The 17,138-nt window shown below is 39.7% G+C and overlaps 1 protein-coding gene across 5 annotated transcripts in view; it reads right to left on the bottom strand.

Moving 5' to 3' along the window:
- The window catches only part of LOC121584867 (MLX-interacting protein-like), a 50,840-nt gene extending 40,764 nt beyond the window's left edge, over window positions 1–10,076 (bottom strand). For 4 of the 5 annotated variants that reach the window (XM_041901047.2, XM_041901045.2, XM_041901044.2 and 1 more), the window contains exon 1: window positions 7,555–10,076. In XM_041901047.2, coding sequence (XP_041756981.1) covers window positions 7,555–7,871 — 317 coding nt within the window. In that variant the 5' untranslated portion in view covers window positions 7,872–10,076. The remainder of the gene's footprint in view (window positions 1–7,554) is intronic. The other variant, XM_041901046.2, reaches the window with a different exon arrangement.
- Window positions 10,077–17,138: the final 7,062 nt, after the last annotated feature.

Here is a 17,138-nt window from a genome sequence, read left to right on the forward strand (position 1 = left end):
AATATGCAACAAAAACATTGTTTTGGTAAAGGCAAAGAGCATATTTTTTTCAGAATCATTAGTCTACTTTGTTACATTTTTAACAAAAGCCTGCCCACCAAGTTTAAGCTCACAAATCAAACACAAGGCAAACAAATTAATGTATGGTTAAAAAGAGGTGAATGTTTTGCTTTCTAATGCTGTTAACTGCATGTCTCAACTCACAATATTAGGGGAAAAACACCCTGTTAAAACAGGAGTAAACGATGAACAGCGAGAAAGACGCACCTGGGCTTAGGAGTGTTTTAACAACGCATCGTTCCAACAACGGCCGAAGACGTAACATGCATTTTCCCAAAACACCACGCAGAGAGAACGTTTGTTAAATACGTCATTTAAGCATGTGTCGATACTGAAAAGGACGGGAAAAAGGGTAGCTCTGCTCTCGGATCACCTTTCTATATTAAAATATCACCTTAACATTATAATTATTTCACAATACTGAGAATGGATCATCTCCTAGAGAGATATTACCACCTATGACTGCAAATATAGAGGAGTGTTATCCAATGGTTACCCAATAATAATGCACTAAAATCACAGATTTGGCACATCATTGCGCACATGCTGTTAGGCCTACACATCACTAAATATATTGAGGCAAAAAATTACAGACAGTAGCCTACAATTAGCTAAACATAATTGATTTAACATTAAATTGATTTAAATAGGATTTAAATATATAGGCCTATGTAGTCTATACTTATCTTTAAATGCAGTCATCACAATTTTCATCTGAAGCGTCTTTTTATCCTTCGCTTATTTGTAACAATTGCAAAGACATTGGCAACGTTGTATTTGTAGCATAGTCAACTTCATTCTGAAGTTATCGGCGGTCAGAGAGACAGATAAACATCTTGATTCTGTGTTTAGCAGAGATCTTCGTTAGATGCAAAAAAGCATCTAACGAAACAGTTCGTATTGGCCCGGAGGCCAGGCTGGGGCTGGTTCCACGAGTGGTCTGAGGCAGTCGGTAAATAACGAGCGTTTTCAAGTGCAACTTTACTAACAATGATTTTGGGAAACAGCTCGGAGATTTAAGGATGCTCCTACGAAGGTGTTTTTGGTAAACCGGGCCCTGTTTCGGTAGCGCTAGTCGCAGCTCAAGTGGTGCTTGCAGTCCATCATTTAGCAAATCACCTCGCCACTCAAGCAAGTGTTTTTCAGTTTAAATTACCCAATGACAATGGGCATAGACTCTATTTACTATGTATTTTGCATAGGAATAGAATGAAAGGTATGTTGTCCCCTGACAAGTGAACTGAAACTATCAATGGGTCAAGGACATGTCCTTCCCTTAAGCCAAGTTGATGGGTACAATGCCACCTGAGCCGGATGCCCGCATCACCCATCCACTTGGCTACATGTCTACAAATGTAGCCACTAGCCACTGCATTGTAGATTCCTGGGGACACCAAGCCTTAAAACCTCTCCATCTATGACAGCCCATGTGAGGACACTTGTTGTTCCGGACGCCCACATACTCACCCGCCCGCCCACTCCCTACCCAACCCCCCAACTGAAAGGCAACACGCTGCTTCTGAGCGACGGTGCTGGTGGGTGATTTATTTGTGCCGTGTCAAGCCATTTGAGCAAGTGCCGAGGTCAAGAGTGGACATGAATGTGGTAGACTGGCCCAGTTTAAGGAACCACAATGATTCTGTCAACCTTTTTCACTCATAGTAGTTGCACATTGGCTGGGTGCATTTTCAAATGTAGTGTAATAAAAAAAAAGAGGAGTGAGTTTGATTTTATGGTGGACTCTTCAGGCTCTGTCCTATTGTGTAGCAAAATAGGGTGTACCTGGACCATCTACATTGCAGTACACTTGTTGCTCTAAGAGAGAGCCAAAGTGCTAAAGGAATCCAGATTATGGACCATGTAGTAAAGGGTGTGGTTCACTAGAGGTAAACTGTCTAGCAGCGCTTACCTGACATCATTGAGGGATGACCTTAGGTTATGAGAATGAAAGTGCAAAAAATGCTGCTGATTTAATTGGCCAGGTTCGTATTGTGTACCTGCACCATGGCCCTACCACCTACATTTAGTTCAGGTTCTGAACATCTGTCATTGTTCTCTATATCCACTAAACTTAGTCTGCAGTAAAACTAGGGCAAAGGTTGCGGGATGTGCGATGGTGCCAATCCTTGGCAAGCAGAGAGCTGTAAAGGGATGCAATCTCCCTTGCACAGGTGTCATATCATGTGTTGACATGGGTTGAGGGTGTTCCGAGAAGGAGCAATACCGACTTTTATCGCAAAACCCCTGTCAGCAAAGTGGTGCGCAGGCTGTTTGCATTGCCTGGGCATCTGGTGTCAAGTGTCCTCTTCACACTCAGCACATCAAGCATGGCTAAACACAGGCTTTAAAATCCCAACAATCCAGGGTCCATTCTCTCAGCGAAACAGGGTGAGTATGTGTCTGCCTGTGTTTGGCACTAGACAAAATACTGCATCTGATTGATTTCTTATAGAATGCAGACAGAAAAATAACATGATTTGGGGGATTTTCACAAAATGTAATCTATAGAATAGTCCTTTGGAGGAAGGATTGTTGACATATTTGACATTTGTATCTAAAAGCATAATTAAGAAATAATTTATCAAAGTTGGCATATTTATGTTATTTTGCTCTCACCCAGGCCTCCTTTAAAGCGGCAATCAGCATCTACCCGACCCAGTTTCTGTAAAAATCTGAGGGATGGAGAAATGTAACCACCCTCAAATTCATAGACAGAGCTATGGATGCAAGGCCTGACCATCCATGATATCAAAGTTTAAACCAGGGGTATTCAACCGGGGTTCCGCGGCTCCCTAGGGGTCCGTGGAGGTACTGCAGGGGGTCCGCAAAAAGTTTTTTTATTTCAATGTTTTTATGAATATCGCTAGCAACAGAATAAACACATTTTTTATTACATAGGCCTACCTACAGTAGAAAATAGGAGAATATCTTATTTCTAATGAGGTCAACTTTATTTCTCAACTCCTATTGAGCAAATTACATTCATTGGAGCCAAATGACCCTTCGCTATGCTCCGCCCGCCTTGGTTACTGTTTCAAACTCTGACAACATTTTCCCAGGAAGCCCAATTCCCCACTTGCGAAATCTCCTCACAATGACCTCAAACTGTGTTTCTAATACACAATTAAATTAAAACCGACTACCCCTTGCTAATCAGGAAACTCTTGTGTATGTTGTGGTGGACTGTCATTACAATTGCTTCACGGGAACCTGGTAAAATTGTTTAGCTAGCCACTTAATGGCTCTGAATTCACTGTCAGCATGCAGTCAAAGCTATAAACACTTTTGGAGCTAACTAGTGCTCTCAAATCGTATCCTGATGTCGACAGCAGATGGGAATAGCATTCATAACATTTTAGCAACCGGGAAATGGTGGAGCGATTTCTGCATAGTACATCTTTAAAAATGAAAAGCTGAAATGTCTTGAGTCAAGTATTCAACCCTTTTGTTATGGCAAGCCTAAATAAGTTCAGTAGTAAGCATGTGCTTAACAAGTCACATAAGTTGCATGGACTCACACTGTGTGCAATAATAGTGTTTAACATGATTTTTGAATGACTACCTCTTCTCTGTACCCCACACATACAATTATCTGTAAGGTCCTGCAGTCGAGCAGTGAATTTCAAACACAGATTCAACCACAAAGACCAGGGAGGTTTTCCAATGCCTCGCAAAGAAGGGCACTTATTGGTAGATGGGTAAAGATAAGCAGACATTGAATGTCCCTTTGAGCATGGTGAAGTTAATAGTAACACTTTGTATGGTGTATCCATACACCCAGTCACTACAAAGACACAGGCATCCTTCCTAACTCAGTTGCCAGAGAGGAAGGAAACCGCTCAGGGATTTCACCATGAGGCCAATGGTGACTTTAAAACAGTTACAGAGTTCAGAGCTAAACGGCATATAAATGGCATATTACTATTACTATAGGAAAAAACTGAGGATGGATCAACAACAATGTAGCTACTCCACAATACTAACTTAATTGATAGAGTGAAAAGAAGGAAGCCAGTACAGAATAAAGAATATTCAAAAACATCCTGTTTGTAATAAGGCACTAAATTAAAACTGAAAAAAATGTGGCAAAGAAATTAACTTTATGTCCTGAATACAAAGTGTTATGTTTGGGGCAAATCCAACAAATCACTGAATACCACTCTTCATATTTGGATTGTGTATGTGTGCTATTCAGAGGGTGAAGTGCAAGACAAAATATTTAAGTGCCTTTGAAGAGGGTATAGTAGTAGGTGCCAGGTTTGTGTTTATTGCAACGCTGCTGGAATGCTTTCGACACATTGTAGAGTCCACGGCCGACGAATTTAGGCTGTTCTGGGGGCAAAAGTTTTTGGTATACTGAAGTGTATTCTTCAAGAATCTATGGGTACATATCATTAATTTATAAGTCCAAAAATGTATGTAGCAACTGCAGATTGCCACTTTAAGACCCCATAATGATTCATCTGTACAGTGAGGGAAAAAAGTATTTGATCCCCTGCTGATTTTGTACGTTTGCCCACTGACAAAGAAATTATCAGTCTATAATTTTAATGGTAGGGTTATTTGAACAGTGAGAGACAGAATAACAACAAAAAAATCCAGAAAAACGCATATAAAATTTTTTATAAATTGATTTGCATTTTAATTAGGGAAATAAGTATTTGACCCCCTCTCAATCAGAAAGATTTCTGGCTCCCAGGTGTCTTTCATACAGGTAACAAGCTGAGATTAGGAACACACTCTTAAAGGGAGTGCTCCTAATCTCAGCTTGTTACCTGTATAAAAGACACCTGTCCACAGAAGCAATCAATCAATCAGATTCCAAACTCTCCACCATGGCCAAGACCAAAGAGCTCTCCAAAGATGTCAGGGACAAGATTGTAGACCTACACAAGGCTGGAATGGGCTACAAGACCATCGCCAAGCAACTTGGTGAGAAGGTCACAACAGTTGGTGCGATTATTCGAAACACAGAAGAACTGTCAATCTCCCTCGGCCTGGGGCTCCATGCAAGATCTCACCTCGTGGAGTTGCAATGATCATGAGAACGGTGAGGAATCAGCCCAGAACTACACGGGAGGATCTTGTCAATGATCTCAAGGCAGCTGGGACCATAGTCACCAAGAAAACAATTGGTAACGCACTACGCCGTGAAGGACTGAAATCCTGCAGCGCCCGCAAGGTCCCCATGCTCAAGAAAGCACATATACAGGCCCGTCTGAAGTTTGCCAATGAACATCTGAATGATTCAGAGGAGAACTGGGTGAAAGTGGTGGTCAGATGAGACCAAAATCGAGCTCTTTGGCATCAACTCAACTCGCCGTGTTTGGAGGAGGAGGAATGCTGCCTATGACCCCAAGAACACCATCCCCATTGTCAAACATGGAGGTGGAAACATTATGCTTTGGGGGTGTTTTTCTGCTAAGGGGACAGGCCAACTTCACCACATCAAAGGGACGATGGACGGGGCCATGTACCGTCAAATCTTGGGTGAGAACCTCCTTCCCTCAGCCAGGGCATTGAAAATGGGTCGTGGATGGGTATTCCAGCATGACAATGACCCAAAACACACAGCCAATGCAACAAAGGAGTGGCTCAAGAAGAAGCACTTATTTCCCTCATTAAAATGCAAATCAATTTATAACATTTTTGACATGCGTTTTTCTGGATTTTTTTGTTGTTATTCTGTCTCTCACTGTTCAAATAAACCTACCATTAAAAATTATAGACTGATCATTTCTTTGTCAGTGGGCAAACGTACAAAATCAGCAGGGGATCAAATACTTTTTTCCCTCCCTGTAGATGCTACAAAGCAAGAATTGGTGTCATGAATCTTTACTGCTTGCTCTGTAATATAGGTAGTATTTAGCTTTCAATATTATAATTGTTTTACATTCATCTATGAATATTGAAAAATATAAACATTAATATTGAAAATATATTGTTGAACATAATATACTCTACAGGCATATCAAAATTCCAGAGTGGGATCTGTAGCTCAATTGGTAGAGCATGGCACTTGTAACGCCAGGGTAGTGGGTTCGATCCCCAGGACCACCCATACGTAAAAATGTATGCACACATGACTATAAGTCACTTTCGATAAAAGCGTCTGCTAAATGACATATTATTATTTATTATTATTATCTCTGTTAGTTTGAAAGTTATGGCCACAAATGTTCCATTATATTGACCAGATACTCCATTGGCCGCGCTAACAATGAAAATAAATGTATTAAAAAATGGAAGGTAGTCGGGTGGAGGCATCAGGTGGGACTATTCTAGCCAATGAGATGGCAGATACGCGTGTGAACCACAATGGTCCTTGCTATCCGGAATCCTTGGGATGTCCCTACCCCATTAAGTTGCCATTTAAATTGGTTAAGGTACCGGTTAGGGTTAAGGGTACGGACGTCCAAAGGATTCTGGATTGCACCCTCAGGCACAACTCTGATAGTGTTTTTTCTCAAAGTTGCCGGGTGACACGTGTCCTACTTATACCAGTACACGCCTAACAACCTAAGCATTACGAAACTTCTATTTGATCAAATAAACCTCACATAGGAAATAAAGACACATTTTTGGTTGACCAAATTCGACACTCAATGACCTCCATACAAAATCTCCTCGCTTGGTGAGTTTAAAAAAAACTCTAAACGCCACCTGCTGGAGAAGGCATTTTCGGCCGAGTTACCTTCTGTGTACAAATATTTTTCTTCCACTAGCCCTACTTCAGATTATTAGACAGGATTGAAACATATGACTAAATTTTTTAACAGTAAACCTTTTTTTACGGATGGTTATGCCAATAACTAGTACCTAATTCGGTCTAACTGTCAAACTGTTATACAAACTATGCAATGTTACCCAGACCTGCAAGTAGAACAGGACCATATACTGCAACAGTAGACTGTTGATCTTGGGACCACTGCACAACACATAATATTGCACAGAATTATTACATTTAAAGCATTAGACTGTATGCTTGTTGTTGTATGCCACAAGCCTGTGTTTTTAAGAAATGTAGACTCGTGACTTCAGCTACACCCCGTGCTTTGGGCGTGGGATCTGATGCTCGAGAGACACTGGAAAAGGAAACGCTCGTCCAACTTGTTGTTGTGATTCGCTTAGAAAACAAAACGTAGCTAGTTGTCATTGGTAGAGTTCGTTTTGTATGGCCCGGTGCCCCGCGTCAGCGGAGTTCTCATTTGAGACCATTCCATTGGTCTTAAATGTAATCTCCACTCAACCGGAGCACCGGGCCATGCAAAACAAACTTCACCATTCGGTAGCTGGGTATGGAAAACCTTTTGAAACTTCGAAAACACTAAGGCCATCGTACATTTTTAACCCAAGTCACAGTCCAAGATGTAGCCCATCTAATTAATGCCACGACAGTAAAGCAATACTTGGCAGCTAGGTAACTATCTAACGTTAGTTAGGAAACGTTACACTTTTAATTGATTGACGACGAGAAGCAACCAAGACACAAACCTGTATGCAAGCGTCATGCATTCGAAAAGTTTTGTCAACGACGCGTCAATGGAGATGTGTGATGTACACTTCTTCCCGAAGTGATACGTCCGACAGGTTTGTTTGTTGACTGTGTCGAAATCGTAACCCTTTCTTGGCGGGTGTTCAATGTGCGGCGAGGACACCATGAAGTGACCACTGTGGATTATCTGTGACTCGCGTCCATCCGACTTCTTGAAACCAATGTGAGACTCCTCCGTGTCCGAGTCATCGTCCTGCTCCTGCTTGATACTCACTGTAGGGCTTCGGTATTGTCGTATTTTCCTGGTGGTAGCCATGTCTTAGTTATCTAGCCAGTTAACTAGCTAACATTCGTTCTTCTGGACTTCTTTGCTAACGTTAGCTGTTCTCATAGCTAGTACTAGTAGCGAGTTCAAATAAAGCAAAGTGAATACTATTCATACATGATGTTACTTTGCTCTTTCGAAAACATAATTTTCACGTTTTGCCCCACCCTTTATTGAGAAAGAAACGTTGAATTGTTGGCAGCCACTGCCAGTCTTTACAGTATCCTCTTTTGCTAACTATATATAGTTTGCTTACAGCTAACAAAAGTGTTGCTGGTATGGAAGGATTTCCAGTGAAGCTGAAGGGGCTAACTCTTGCTCCGTCATGTCTGCAAACGTGATTGGCTGGAGTCTCACACCCTCGACTCGAGCTGCAGGCTCAAAATAACTTCGACGTAGAGAGTAATCTTCTTCGTGTGGTTTTCCAGAACGCTAGACGCTTTGTTGCATATTGCTGCATTGCACATTTGTTCACGAAAAAAGGAAATTACACCGCCATATAACCCTATACATACCACTATACCCAACACACCTTCTCACTACTTTGGCCCTAACAGATCCCACACCAGGCCGTTGGCCTGGGAGGCTGGACCCCCTTCTCTCAAAATCCCCTGTAGTTCTTCTGCACTAAAATCTCATAACCCAAAACGTCTCTGCTGCTGCTACTACCAATTCAATCTTCTGGGATTTCCTTTCCATCTGTGAGGTACAATTAATGACCATAACAATAAACGGCAACAAGCCAACGTTACTAAAGCACAAATTGTTCAGGTCACTCTGTACTGGCCTACTACTCACAGGGATCCTCTCAGGCTCCAACCTGTCTCACTCGCACAGGACATTTCTGATCCCCAGCAACATGGCCACCCCCACAATTGAAACGCTCCACTTTTTCCCTTGAAACTACCCACTTGTCCCATGCCCTCCTGCACACCTTGGAATCTCCCTTCTACATACTGCTGCAACATGACCATAAACTTGGCACCTGAAACACCTTAGTGGGTTCGGAACAAAAGCTCTCACGGGATAACTTATTCCCTAGCATGGCTTTATCAGGCAACACTGCATCAAAACTCTAAAGGACAGACCGGGTCTCCTCAGTCTCACGCTTGCCACCGGGTCTGCGTCGCATCAAACGGCGTGCATCACAGCATTGACGTCACCAGACCCGGGCTTTAGCCCCGAATGATTTTGTATCAGCCCCGAGTCTTTTGCCCTGCTGGGATGGTGTAAAACAAGCTATGCTACACTGCATTACACACTGCAATAAATACTCCAAACATGAGCCCTGGCCTGCCCTGCCTTTTTAGTGCTGCCTAAAACCAGCATTTCTGTGTATGGTGGCACTTTAGGAGGCGGAGTCAAACAGGGTTTTCCAAAGTCATTTTTGATTCCTCCCAAAAAAGCATATTTCGGGGCCGCGCGGGCGACTGTTCATTCTCTGAGGGAGCGAGCGCAAAGATGAGAAGGAGAACCGAAGGTAAACTTTGTTAGCTTGCTATTACTATAGCACATTTTGTTAGCCCATGATGATGTTATTCAGAGTTATTGACCTCACAGTAAGCCAGATTCGAGTAACTTACATTTCAACATGTTGACTCAAAAGCTGCACTGACAGATAACGTTAAGCTAACTAACTAACGTGAGGGACTACCCAGTCTAGCTAACGCAAAGACGGTTGTTGTATTTGCAGGAGTAAGTGAATAAAATGTGTGTGTGTGTATGTATGTTTACAATACAATTATTTAGCATCTAGCTACATAGATGGGTTGGCTGACAACGTCACGAAAACAATGTGCGCACTTCCATGGGGCATAAGTCAGCCTGTTGTGATTCTGGATGGCCAGATTGCTAGCAAGAATGACACTGCCATGTGTGGGAATCATAAGTGGCTTATTTCAGCATGTTTCATCATGTTATTGATACCATGTCTTGTTTTGAGGTGTTTTGACTGATTTCATGTCAATGCAAATATGGGTAAAATTCGCTAACTAGCTAACCAACAACTGTAACGATGTATTTGAAACAACAAGTGGTCATTGTGCAAATGTATTTGTTTTCAATAAACATTGGAGACGAAATATAGCTTACATGTTAACAATCTAAGCCAACCTCATCTGTTTTGCCCCATGATTGCACACATTTTGATTTTGTTGCTAAAGCAACAGAGAGAGAACACAGGTATTGTGGTTAGTGAAGGGTAATACAGTTGAATGTTAATCAGGTTTAAGATTGAGTGAACTGCTAATATCATTAAGGAACAGAAATGATCCCAGATTTTACCTTTTAGCTCAATTCAGGTAAACATTATTTGCTTGTTGTTCATATTGTGTGTGTGTGTGTGTGTGTGTGTGTGTGTGCGCGTGCGTGCGTGCGTGCGTGCGTGCGTGCTTATATTGCTTATGTGTGTTTTTCTGTTCAGAATCATCCATATTGGTACGGCACTGATACTATGCCATTTCTGTAATAATATAGGAGATCCAGGACAGCAGAACTTCAGACAGCAAGGAATAGAGGGGAGCAGACAGGACAGAGCGAGAACACAGGAGAACATAGAGTGGGCAGGCCCACACAAGACAAACATGGCATATTCCTCTGAAGCCAGAGGAAGTAGTCCTTGCTAAACATTACCTCTCAAAAAAAAAGAAAGATGCCACTTCTGACATGTCCTGTGTGTATAAATTGTTAGACACTGGTACAGTCAGGTCCATAAATATTTGGAAATTTACCAAGTTATTATTATTTTAGCTGTCCACCACAGTATATTGGAGTTGAAATTAAATAATGAATATGAGCTGGAAGTGCAGACTTTCAGCTGTAGTTTGAGGGTATTTACATCCAAATCGGGTGAAAGGTGTAGGAATTACAGCACTTTTTAAATGTGGTCCCCCCCTTTTAAGGGATCAAAAGCAATTGGACAATTGGCTGCTCAGCTGTTCCATGGTCAGGTGTGTTATTCCCTCATTAGTTCATTACAAGTAAGCAGATAAAAGGCCAAGAGTTGATTTCAAGTGTGGCATTTGCATTTGGAATCTGTTGCTGTTAACCCTCAATATGAAGTCCATAGAGCTGTCAATGCCAGTGAAGCAAGCCATCCTTAGGCTGAAAAATCAAAACAAACCCATCAGGGAGATAGCACAAACATTAGGTGTGGCCAAATAAACGATTTGGTACATTCTAAAAAATAAAGAACACACTGGTGAGCTCAGGAACATCAAAAGGCCCGGAAGACCACGGAAAACAACTGTGGTGGATGACAGAATAATTCCTTCCCTGGTGAAGAAAAACCCCTTCACAACAGTTGGCCAGATCAAGAACACCCTCCAGGAGGTAGGTGTATCTGTGTCAAAGTCAACAATCAAGAGAAGACTTCACCAGAGTAAATACAGAGGGTTTACCACAAGATGTAAACCATTGGTAAGCCTCAAAAACAGGAAGACCAGATTTGCCAAAAAACATCTAAAAAAGCCTGTACAGTTCTGGAACAGCATCCTATGGACAGATGAGACAAAGATCAACTTGTACCAGTATGATGGGAAGAGAAGATTATGGAAAAGGGAAGGAACTGCTCATGATCTGAAGCATACCACCTCATCTGTGAAGCATGGTGGAGGTAGTGTTATGGCGTGGGCATGTATGGCTTCCAATGGAACGGGTTCCCTTGTTTTATTGATAATGTGACTGCTGACAAAAGCAGCAGGATTCATTCTGAAGTGTTTAGGGCTATATTATCTGCTCAGAATCAGCCAAATGCTTCAAAACTCATTGGACGGTGCTTCACAGTGCAGAAGGACAATGACCCGAAGCATACTGCGAAAGCAACCCAATACTTTTTAAGGCAAAGAAGTGGAATGTTCTGCGATGGCCAAGTCAATCAACTGACCTGAATCCAGTTGAGCATGCATTTAACTTGCTGAAGGCAAAACTGAAGGCAAAACAATAATTTTGACAAAACCCTTAAATTAGAGATGAAAGTTTACACTTAAAGCACATCTTGATAGTTACAAAAAAAAAAATGTTTAGGGGGTAGATCAGCGTTAATATTGCAGATAGATTGTAACTTCCATCAATGTAATTGTCTGCATCACTTCCAATCCCCCATATGTTTTTTTTTCTCTTAAATATATATATATATATATATATATATACATACATACATATCCTTTTTTTTTTTTTATATAATTCCCTTTATTACCCTCCAACCCCACCACCCCTTCCCTAATTGGAGCAAACTAGTGAACAACTATGCTTAGGCCTCTAGTTCCATCTTATACATACTATATACACTTTATGGACACAATCAATTTTACAATAATTCTATTTTGTTTGTTTTTACTACTGAACTTCCTCTACCCTCAACCTCTCCGATCATTTTCATGATGTCCATCCGGTTTGCTTCTATATGCCATATCTTTCTAACTGTGCTCTTTCACAAAAGCTCTCAACCTATAACCTATATACTTATTATGGACACAGTATGCTTACATTTTTTTTTTTTTTTTGTTTTTTTTTCGGGGGGATGGATCAGCTTAATATTGCAGATAGATTGTATCTTCTATCAATGTAATTGTCTGCATCACTTCCAATCCCCCATGTTTTTTTGTTTTTTTATATATATATATTCCCCTTTATTACTTTTCAACCCCACCATCCTTTCCCTACTTGGAGTAAATTAGTGAACAACAACGCCCAGGCCTCTACTTCCGGTCTATACTTACTATCTACACCTTATGGACAGAGTTAATTTTACAATAATTCTATATCTATATATATATAAAAATATATATATTTATTTATTTTTTTGCTCCTGAACTTCTTCTACTCTCAACCTCTCCGATCATTTTCATGATGTCCATCCGGTTTGCTTCTAAATGCCATATCTTTCTAACTGTGCTCTTTCCCAAAAGCTCCCAACATACAACCTATATACTTATTATGGACACAGTATGCTTACATTATTAGCTATCTTTGTTATTATTTGTTGTTATTTGTTATTAGTCCCATCCTTCAACTCTATTCAATACCTCCCATCTATCTCTTAACACCATCCATATAGGATTTCTATTTGCCATATATATTTCAACCGTACTGTGATGTTTTACAAAAGTTCTGAACCTTTCTATTCTCATTGCTTCTACAGATTGTGAATTAAAAATAAACATTTTTGCTAAAAGTATTATTATATTATTGATTGATTGACTATTACTTTTCAGATCACCCAGTAATGCTATCTGCAAGGTTAGTTCCAGGTAAATATTGCAATCCTTCCTAAGCCATTCCTGGACCTGTGTCCAAAAACAAGCTACAAATGGACAGAACCAAAACAAATGATCTAATGATTCTATCTCTTCACAGCAAAATTTGCAGAGCTGGGAAGATTGTATCCCCCATATAAATAACATTCTATTGGTAGCAAGAATTTTATATAATAATTTAAATTGAAAGATTCTAATTTTTGAATCCGGTGTCGTTTTGCGTGTCAGTTCATAAACACTATGCCATGGGATCGGTACGTCAAAGATCTCTTCCCAACTATTTTGCAATCTATATGGGACTGCTGTCAATCCTTTGGTCCTTAAGTGAAACTGATATACTTTTTTATTTATCACAGTTTTCCTTAACCAATTATGTTCTTTAATGCAAGGCCGACAGACAAGTTCCTTACTTTCTCCCCCCTTCAACTTTCCTCTTCCACTTTTACGGTAAGGCTGCAATTATTTGGTTGTAATTTTGGGTAGAGCAGACATTTCCATATGTTTTTGTTAGCTGCATGTGCGACATAACTCCACCAATCCTACCGATGATATCATTTACGAAGATTATACCTTTTTTAAACATTCTGTCAAAAAATAAAGGTTTTTTGTCAATTAGTATATTTGAATTTAACCACAATATTTGTTGCATTATTTGTTCTGTCGTTTCTGGAGGATTAAATTGAAATTGCAACCAACTTTCTATGGCTTGTTTTAGAAATAGTGACATTTGGGAGATTATTTCCTTTTCAAATAACTGAAAGTGAGAGGTTGTAATCTGAATAAAGGGAAAAAGGCCTTTCTTGAACAGTGGGTGAGACAATCTTACTAATTTGCTTGAGAACCAGTTCGGATTTAAGTATAACTTTTGGATGACTGAAGATTTTAGTGATAGGTCTAATGCTTTAATATTTAATAATTTCTGTCCTCCGAATTCATATTCATTATATAAATATGCTCTTTTAATTTTGTCTGGCTTGCCGTTCCAAATAAAATTGAATATTTTTTTCTCATATAATTTAAAAAACTGTTTGCTAGGCGTAGGCAAGACCATAAGCAAATAGGTAAACTGGGATAATACTAAAGAGTTAATCAGGGTGATTTTTCCACAAATTGACAGGTATTTTCCTTTCCATGGTAGTAAGATCTTATCTATTTTTGCTAACTTTCTATTAAAATTTATTGAAGTGAGATCTTTTATTTCCTTTGGGATATGTATTCGAGTATATCCACATCACCATCAGACCATTTTATTGGTAAACTACATGGTAATGTAAAAATGTTATTTTTTAGTGATCCAATACGTAATATAGTACATTTGTCATAATTTGGTTTTAATCCAGAGAGGTTAGAAAATGTATCTAGATCCTCTATGAGGCTGTGGAGGGATTCTAGTTGTGGATCTAAAAGAAAACATGAATCATCTGCGTACAATGACACCTTTGTTTTTAAGCCCTGTATTTCTAATCCTCTGATATTATTATTGGATCTGATTTTAATAGCTAACATCTCGATGGCCACAATAAATAGATATGCCGATAGTGGACAACCTTGTTTCACTCCTCTTGACAGTTTGAAACTTTCTGAGAAATAGCCATTATTTACTATTTTACACCTAGGGTTACTATACATAATTTTGACCCATTTTATAAGAGATTCTCCAAAATTGAAATGCTCCAGGCATTTATATATAAATTCCAGTCGAACTTTATCAAATGCCTTTTTCGAAGTCTGCTATGAATAGCAGGCCTGGTTTCCCATATTTTCCATAGTGTTCTATTGTTTCCAATACTTGCCTTATATTATCTCCAATGTATCTTCCATGTAAAAAACCTGTCTGATTAGAATGAATAATATCCGACAATACCTTTTTAATTCTATGCGCTATACATTTTGCTAGGATTTTTGCATCACAACACTGAAGTGTAAGGGGCCTCCAATTTTGTAAATGGACTGGATCTTTATATTTTCCACTTGTATCCTGTTTCAGTAATAATGAGATCAGACCTTCTTCTTGAGTGTCAGATAATCTACCATTTACATAGGAGTGGTTAAAACATGCTAATAACGGTCCTCTTAGTATATCAAAAAGGTTTGGTATACCTCGATTGGTATGCCATCCAACCCTGGAGTTTTCCCGGACTTAAAGTCTTTAATTGCATCCAGAAGTTCCTCCTCTGTAATTTCACCTTCACATGAGTCTTTCTGTGTGGCTGTTAATTTGACATTATCAATAGGAAAAAAATCTCTACAATTAGCTTCAGTTAGAGGAGATGGAGGCGACTGAAAAGAAAACATATGCTTAAAATACTTTGTTTCTTCCTTCAAAATATCATTAGGTGAATTATGGGTGACTCCGTCAATTGTAACCAGTTTCATTAAGTTCTTTTGGTAGCATTCCTATGTTGAAGATTAAAAAAGAATTTTGTGCATTTTTCCCCATATTCCATCCAGTTTGCTTTATTTTTATAATATATTACAATTGATCTTTCTTGAATAAGTTTTTCCATTTCTTTTTGTTTTTCCTCTAATTTATTCTGAGCCTCTATGTTACAGTTTTTATTGCCATCTATCTGTTCTGTTAGACTTTCTATTTCCTTTCTTAGTATAAACTCTTTTGACCTAAATTGCTTTTGTTTTCGAGATGAGTACTGAATTGCATGGCCTCTTAAGGCACATTTAAAGGTGTCCCATACAATAAGGGGATTCGCTGTACCTATGTTATGTTGGAAAAAGTCAGTTATAAATTCCTTTGTTCTAATTATAAATAAATTATCATCTAATAGGCTTTGATTAAATTTCCAATATCCTCGCCCACGTGGAAATTCAGTCAGAGTAATGTATATGCCTATTATATGATGGTCCGACCGCATTCTGTCCCCTATCAACACTTTTTTTACTTTTGGTGCCAACGAGAATGAGATAAGAAAGAAGTCAAGACGACTAGCTTGATTCAGTCTCCGCCATGTATATCTCACTAGATCAGCATATTTAAGCCTCCATATATCTACTAGTTCTAATGTATCCATGACATTCACAATTTCCTTAAGAGCATGTGGGTGATTGTTTGTGGTGTGATTTCCTTTTCGGTCCATTGAGCTATTTAAAACAGTATTATAATCCCCCACCATAATAATATTGTCTTGAGTTGCTTGCAGGCTTGATAATTTATTATATACAGTGGGGAAAAAAAGTATTTAGTCAGCCACCAATTGTGCAAGTTCTCCCACTTAAAAAGATGAGAGAGGCCTGTAATTTTCATCATAGGTACACGTCAACTATGACAGACAAATTGAGAAAAAAAAATCCAGAAAATCCCATTGTAGGATTTTTAATGAATTTATTTGCAAATTATGGTGGAAAATAAGTATTTGGTCACCTACAAACAAGCAAGATTTCTGGCTCTCACAGACCTGTAACTTCTTCTTTAAGAGGCTCCTCTGTCCTCCACTCGTTACCTGTATTAATGGCACCTGTTTGAACTTGTTATCAGTATAAAAGACACCTGTCCACAACCTCAAACAGTCACACTCCAAACTCCACAATGGCCAAGACCAAAGAGCTGTCAAAGGACACCAGAAACAAAATTGTAGACTTGCACCAGGCTGGGAAGACTGAATCTGCAATAGGTAAGCAGCTTGGTTTGAAGAAATCAACTGTGGGAGCAATTATTAGGAAATGGAAGACATACAAGACCACTGATAATCTCCCTCGATCTGGGGCTCCACGCAAGATCTCACCCCGTGGGGTCAAAATGATCACAAGAACGGTGAGCAAAATCCCAGAACCACACGGGGGACCTAGTGAATGACCTGCAGAGAGCTGGGACCAAAGTAACAAAGCCTACCATCAGTAACACACTACGCCGCCAGGGACTCAAATCCTGCAGTGCGAGACGTGTCCCCCTGCTTAAGCCAGTACATGTCCAGGCCCGTCTGAAGTGCATTTGGATGATCCAGAAGAGGATTGGGAGAATGTCATATGGTCAGATGAAACCAAAATATAA

This window comes from Coregonus clupeaformis, chromosome 16 (assembly GCF_020615455.1).
Source record: "Coregonus clupeaformis isolate EN_2021a chromosome 16, ASM2061545v1, whole genome shotgun sequence".
Taxonomy (NCBI): Eukaryota; Metazoa; Chordata; class Actinopteri; order Salmoniformes; family Salmonidae; genus Coregonus; species Coregonus clupeaformis.